A 7,491-nucleotide genomic window follows, 5' to 3' on the forward strand; every position below is an offset into this window, starting at 1 on the left:
ACATTTCAAATTTAATAAGAATTATAACATTTATTTTAGCTAAAAAACATATAGTTCTGATCATTTTTAAAATATTGTAAAAAGGTTATCCTCCACCATAAAAAGGCCCACATAAATATTATATATATAAAGTATCTTTGGAAAGGAACACCAATTTATATATCATTCATAATAATAAATGTCTCTTAGTCAACAAAAGAGAGACTTATGTGATTGTAGATATTTGTTGACGACTTTGAGAAGTTACATAGTTATAGGTTCAATGAGGATTTGATTTACATGATCTTGTATATCTTGATATGCAAAACTGAAACCATCTCTCTCATTATAAAAATGTAGGTAACCCCTTGCAACATCATAAGAATAATCCTTGGTACAAGTTGGAACACCATCAATTTTTAGAAGCTCCCAATTTAATTCTTTGTGTCTTTCATCCAATAAATTCTGAAGATAATTCAAGGCATCTTCTTCAGTGGATCCTGGATTATCTTTCATATACGACACTATGGATGAATTTGTTTCCCCTCGATCTACCTCACCCTTCAAAACCAATGATTGAAATTCGTAAAAAAATTAAATAAATTATGCTTACATGTAACTCATATTTTCACATTATATTCAAATAAATAGAATATTATGAATATCAAATATAATATCAATGTACACACCTTAAAGGATTTGATGTCACCTCTTACTCGAAGACTAAATCCTCCAAGATAATCAAACCTTGATGGATAATCAATTTTATGAAAGATATTTTCTGAAACAATCCCATCTACTGTTAATATAGCTTGCAATGTTGTTGGACGTTTCCCTGAACTAACTTGTCCATTCTCTATGTGCTCTGCCAAAGTCGGTATGTGTTTTGTAGCATTCCACACAGCTTCTTGTAGCATAGCATCTATATACGTTTCCCACTATGTAAACAAGAAATAAATTTGAGTCAAATTAATAGAATGATTGGTTTATAATTAGAACGAAAAATTCTAATTTTAGACCCTTTCTAAAGTCTTAAAAGTTAAACATGTAAACTAAGTATAGAAGCACTATAAAATTTTATCAAATAGAATGAAATAAAATGTTTATTATCAAACATTAGATAAAAGATAAAAGATAAAAGATAAAAGATAAAAGAATGAACTAATTTTGATGATGCATTATCTTTACCTATGGGATAATTAAAGTAAATAAACTATTTATTTAATAAAACAATTTCTTTCTATAAAATTAAAAAAATATATATTCATACAGCATCTTTAGCATGTGAGAGAGTCTCCCGGCCTTGGAACTTTTGGGCTTCTCGATCCATTTCATTGACTCCATTATACAATACCATGTATATAATTTTCATATAATCGGGGAGCTGGTCTATAGACGTTGGATCCCACCTAAAAGACACAATAGACTTTTGTCAGAATCATATGCACAAGTATTGTTAGTTATAGATGCATAAATTATGATTCATCTCTTACTTCTTAATTGCTTCTGTGAGGAGTTTCAGTTCATCAACTGTTCCATATGTGTCATATGTGTCATCTAAATATGTTGCAAGTACACAAGATTTTGCAAGGCTGGATCTAAATTCAGAATACTTCTCATCCTCACAAATTGCACATGCCATAAAAAAAAATTCTACATGACGATGGCGAGCAAAATCTACATTAGGCAAACCAGACTCCCTCCACCATCTAAAATACCACATCCAATAAAAAATACATCAATTAAAACCTCAATAACTGAAAGCTATTAACAATTTTTTTCATTATAAAATTTAGATGAAAAGACGCTATAAATAAAATTAAACGTATTAGTATTATAATTATAAAATCCGATACCAATCTCATTTAACATATAATTCAAGAACTCACCTAGAAAAAGCTTTAAGCTCTTGCTGATGCAATGACTGGATCATGTTGAAATCCATTTTCGCTAACGATAAAAGCTTCTCATTATCCTCCATCCTAAAAAATTATTATTTAAATTAAAATTTTAATAAGATAATATATATTTCAAGTAAAAATTGAAATAGAATCGCAAACCCATCGAATTGTTTTGCCTTGGCTATTATCCAAAAAAAATTCTCTAAGTAGATGGAAAGAATGGTGCAGAGTAAACGAAAGGCATTGCCGACTACCTGGCCCATGAAATGTTTTCCCCATAGATTTCAATATATTTCCTTGCTTCCAATCTGGGCAGAAATGCGTACCAATCATACCTCAGATTGACTGATACCTGCACATATAAAATGTTCATATTACAGTCAATAAACAAGTTTAATGTTAAGAACATGTACATTTCATAGGGTCTTTTATCTTCTAACTTCTTAACATTACCTCATGTAAAAGGTTGGAGCTGATCCCTGTCTTCTGCAGAGCTTCCCTTAGATATGTTTTAGAGAATTCCTGGGCCTCATCCAAAATTTTCTCCCCTGGAAATGCAATATATGAAGGTCGGTACAAATTTAGAATACCTTTAATTTTCTCCTCCTCTGACTGGGCGGTGGAGCAAAAGAACTGCCCATTTTCTGTTCTAAAGGGTCCCAACATTCCTGCCAGTATATTATCAACAATACATCAATATCAAGTGAACAACAAAATCAGATCAAACACAACTCTAAAATTTTAGAACAGTTGATATTTATTGTGATCAAACATAAGCAATTTGTTTAATACCTGGAGAAACAGAGTATCTATGGAGCCTAAGAATCCGGAAGCCCAAGGCCGTGGTGTTTAGATCTCTTTGGCAGTCATCCCAATTCCTGTTACGTTATTCCATTATATACTTATACTTGTAAAAATAACAGTGATGACATGTTATAATAGTATTGTAAGATGAAGAAACAAACCTGTGAACCAATTCAAGGGCTTCTTTTATTTCCTCTTGAAAATGTCGATCTATTCCAAGGCGTTCGATATCATCGACCAGGGAAAGAAGCTTGGAAACATTGTTCTCACCACCAGCAGTTGTGTTGAATCTATGTTTGATCTCGCTAATAAGTTTCCCACAACGCTCAGCACAGTGAGGAGCCTGTTTTATGAGACAGTTGGACTGTTAATCAAAACTGTAGAAAACAGAATTAAAGAGCAAAGAGAAAGAAGAGCAGAAGATTAGCTTGCCTGAAAAGGATGGTTTGGAAGAGACTGTATAAACTCGTCGGCCCACAAATTGGGATGATGTTTTCCAATGCGCCGCTGTGGGACTTCAGTTGTAGTTACGGCCTGATTAACGGTAGGGTTAAACACCTTTGTTCTGCGCATTAATGGCAGTGCTTTACAGGAAAGCTCAAAAGTGTGGGACTGAGACTGGGATTGGGATTGGGTAAGCTGAGATTTGAGTCCCAGGCTCAAATTGGGAGAAAAAGTAGAGGAAAGAGCCATTGCAAACTCAAAGCACTTTTGAATGCAAGGAATGCAAGGAGGATGCAAGGAACGCTTAGTTGTTGCGCTTTTATAAAGGCAAGTTATACAAATTTATGTCGAACGATTCCTTTCTTGTCTTTCTTGCATGCCTTTGTATATGCACAACATGGGCAAGGCTATTTTTTAAATCCAAATAGATAGAAGCATATGTATGATTGATTTAGAAGTTACATTTGACACTGCTTTTGGGATTGGTCAAGAGCGTGGGATGCATTTTGAATTTTATGAATTAATTTTAAATTATGATGAGCTAAACTGGCACATCTCTTTGAAAGATACCTTTGACATCCAATATATTTAAAATCGACGCGCACGTGTATTTATCTGATGTTTATGATGATATACGACGGCTTTTCGACAGGATTTGTCAAAAAATATAGAAGAATGTTGAAAGTTTAGTGCAGTCGTAAAAGGAGGATTTGTGACACATAAGAAGAATGTTGAAAGTTTTGTGCAGTCGTAAAAGGAGGAATAAAGACTTTGAGCTTTCAAAGATGATGTGCACCTCATATTGCTGTCTTTTGGTTGGTAGTCTCTCGATGGTTTCATGCATGGCTGCCGTTTACTGTATTTAAAAGACTTGTCAAAGTATTCCATTTGGTTGTTCAATTAAGTTAATTTCTTTTTATTTGTTACTTGTAATATTTTTAAGGAATCTTTATAAGTCTTTTGTTTTATTTGAGGTTTCACGTACTACTTATTTTATTTATTTCAAATATGTTGAATATTAGATTTTCTTTTGATTGTATTTCAAAGACTTGTCGAAGTATTCCATTTGATTGTGCTTAACTAAATATAATTCAATAGTGAAATATAGAGTTTGGTTTTAGGATCTAGCTAATTATTTTTAATTACATTTATTTTGATGGACAAACTACTAGAAATTATAAAAAAAATTGGACACTATAATGTCACTTAGAGAATTTGAACTGGAACCTCCAACACGAAAATCTTATGAACTAACCAAATAAACTCAAACACTATATGTTTTTTTCTTACTTCAAATAGAAAAGTTTGCATATTATAAACTATACTGTTATTTTTTAGTTTAATTTATATGACTTTAACTTTCACCTTTGTTATCTTGGTAATGTCTCTATTAAATAAATCATGCATACGTCTTAATGCTTTCTTTAGTCAATAATATTTGTTATTCAATTTTTTTTCTTTTCAAACTTGTGTTTGCACATGAAAATTTAGTTAATGTAAAGAGGTTATTATGGGCCTTACCTCTTTTGACAATTAATTTATCTCTTAGTTTTCTTTTCTGCGTTGCAACAAAATGTCAAGAGGGAGAATACTAGAAAAGGGTCATTTCCCCTTACATTTCTAAGTTTTAATTAACTATATGTAATTTTTCAGGTGAAGTGTATGATCTCCAAAAATGTTCATGTTGGTGGAATAGGACATAGTGTTTCTTAGAAACATATGCCCCATTTTGTTTAAGTAAAGAAGGACCCCCTTATTCTTTACTTTCTTAATTTTTTCCTAATATTTTTCCTTTCTCCATTAAAAAAATCCTTTTATCAAACATACAATAGCATTTATACTAAGTATATATTTTCTCTATTTTATGCATTGCTTTGTTAGCCTTAAATGGCTCATAACAAATGAGGTTTTTTTATCAAGTACACACTATTTTTATTCGTGATATCCCCAATATGGTAATTCGTGTTTAAGTCATCAAATGAAAAAAATCAGTCACAAACTTCCTAGCCAAAATGATAATACACTCAAATTTACCCTTTATGTGGCATTTTTCTCAAGTGATCCCAACAATTTAGTGTTTGTATGGAAGAAAAATGAAATAAAATGTAAACAGAACAATTGAAATAATGAGGGCCTTGGAGTGAAAAGTGATAGGGAACCTTGTTGAACAATGGATCGTGAAGAATGTTGTTGTCACATTTATTAAAAATGTTTGGTAGGTCACTCTATTTGTTGAGCTACTCTACCTTGTGCCATTTGCAAGCTGGTAAGTTTTGTAACACAATAATTGGAAAACCATGTGTATCATATCTTATGCCTTTTAAATTGAGGTGGGATTTGTTTGAGTGTCTCTTAGAGATTATTCATAAATCCTTAAATTGTGACCAAATTATGTCTCAATTAGGAAAAGGTAGAGTCTATAATTGATTTGATACTAATCCACTTCCACTTCCTTTTTGTTTTAAGAGTGCCAACCTTACTCTTTGAATATCAGATGTTACTACTTCCACTTGCATTCTTTTCTAAGTGCCCATTATTTTTTTATGTACATGGACTTGTTCATCATGTTGCTATTATAGGAGATGACATTCAATGTAATTAATTGAGGATAACTAATTTAGTATGAACAAGGCTATTTGACTAAATTAATAAACATGGGTATGATTTTCTAGCATTTTTTTTAATAGATATGAATTATTAATATTATGCTAGTTTAAAGATCTTTCAACATGAAAAAAAACAATACAATTGATCACAGTTGTTGTTGTATATTTGAATGCTCAAATTTTTTGCTCCTTGAATGTAGATTTAAGCTTGATTTTATTGATAGAGTGACATGATTCTTATTTGAACTTGCCAACATTTGAAATGGGAAAGGGAGTTTCCTTTATATGCAACTTAAAACTTTTCTAGATTAATTTTTTAGGAAGACCAAAAATGAAAGGTAAATTCTTGCTATTTGTAAATTCAACTTTCAATGTTCAAAGTTTTGGTTCAATTTGTAAGGACTTCCTAGAAAATGTGCCACAAAATAGTTCCAAGAATAGGGAAATAAACCAAATTTATAGAAATGGTGTCTAAACTAGGTTGAATTAGGCATATATTTAAAAGCTACCAACCATAGTCATTGCAACCCCAAAGTGAAATTGTAAAGGTATACATTTACAACACAATATTTAGCCCATATTTTAGTGGGAGTAAGAACCTACAATCATACTCATGGAAAATTACAAAGAAACCAAGTATTCTTTCATTAAGATATTGAAGAGACATGACAACCCAAAGCTCAATAAGGAAGTACGCACAAATAATTACTCTCTTATCAATCTACAATATCAAGATAAAAAACAAGCATAAAGTGAGAAAAAACAATGACATTGGAAACATAACTGGATCATAAAAAACATGAGGTATGGCATCTTGCACTGGTAAGTTCCTTAGATACTTACAAGGAGCCATATAAAAAAGTGCAAGAGACAAAATATTAGACTAATAAGATCCTTTGATACTTACTAGGAGTCATGTCACAAACACACAAATCATGGACTCTAGGACTAGTAAGATACATAGATAATTAATAGGAGTCATGTACACAAAGGGGTTCATAAGTCAAAAGGCTATAAAGTTATGTTATGCTATGTGAACTGTGAAAAAGTGAATGGATCATGAGCTATTTAAAATAATTAGATATAATATACAATATTCATACAAATAGTATTGAAGATTACATGGCCAAGAAAAAAAATCTCTATTTAGTGGGTAATGTTAATAGAATGCAAAAAATTGGGTGTTTTGATATCACAAACAAGTTCGTGGTGTGTGGTCAAAGTAAAGAACCAATCTCGTGGTGTATGAAAAAATTGAAACACATAGAGGAATGCATTCTCCCACCTTAAAATAATTGTGTATGCCTTAGCTAGGTGAAATTGCCTTTAAGGTAGCATACATTCAAAGATAAGAACTTCATACTCCCAATATAGGAAAATAGAAGTCATATAACATACAAAAAATATACAAAATCCCAAGCTATTAAAACCTCCCCTACTTTGAAAAATGCTAAGTCTTTATCCAGCTAAGAGGTGCATGATGTTTCAGATACAGAGTTTGACGATGTAGAGGGTGGAATGGCTATGGAATGGAATGGTATCCAGGTGTTGGACGACTCGGATTATAAACCCTCAGAGGATGATGGTCCCCTAAGGAAGACCACTCCTGGTACTAGTAGTAGTAGTAGAAAAAACCACCTAGATGGGCCGATAAAAAAAAACCCTCTTTCGCAGACCCACACCTTGGGCCTGCAAAATCTGACAAAACAAAAGACTAGAAAAAAGGTAGAGAATCTTGACAAGGAGGATAATTAAAT

At 31.9% G+C, this 7,491-nt stretch overlaps 1 protein-coding gene across 1 annotated transcript; it reads right to left on the reverse strand.

The window, feature by feature from the left end:
* Window positions 1-213: 213 nt before the first annotated feature.
* LOC131027736 (alpha pinene synthase, chloroplastic-like) lies at window positions 214-3,400 on the reverse strand. Its single transcript, XM_057957833.2, has 10 exons — window positions 3,117-3,400; window positions 2,846-3,027; window positions 2,673-2,758; window positions 2,334-2,548; window positions 2,135-2,232; window positions 1,869-1,961; window positions 1,473-1,688; window positions 1,250-1,388; window positions 669-917; window positions 214-540 (listed from the first exon to the last, which is right to left on the reverse strand). Exons 1-10 carry the CDS (start codon window positions 3,375-3,377, stop codon window positions 244-246), a joined length of 1,836 nt encoding a protein of 611 aa, XP_057813816.2. The 5' UTR covers window positions 3,378-3,400; the 3' UTR covers window positions 214-243.
* Window positions 3,401-7,491: the final 4,091 nt, after the last annotated feature.

This window comes from Cryptomeria japonica, chromosome 1, assembly GCF_030272615.1.
Source record: "Cryptomeria japonica chromosome 1, Sugi_1.0, whole genome shotgun sequence".
Classification (NCBI taxonomy): Eukaryota; Viridiplantae; Streptophyta; class Pinopsida; order Cupressales; family Cupressaceae; genus Cryptomeria; species Cryptomeria japonica.

Coding starts and splice junctions, on each gene's coding strand:
- LOC131027736 (XM_057957833.2), bottom strand. CDS start 3,377: ATGGCTCTTTCCTCTACTTTTTCTCCCAATTTGAGCCTGGGACTCAAA. Junction 2,549..2,672: donor TAGATACTCTGTTTCTCCAG/GTATTAAACAAA, acceptor ATATACTGGCAG/GAATGTTGGGACCCTTTAGA. Junction 2,233..2,333: donor GCTCCAACCTTTTACATGAG/GTAATGTTAAGA, acceptor TTATATGTGCAG/GTATCAGTCAATCTGAGGTA.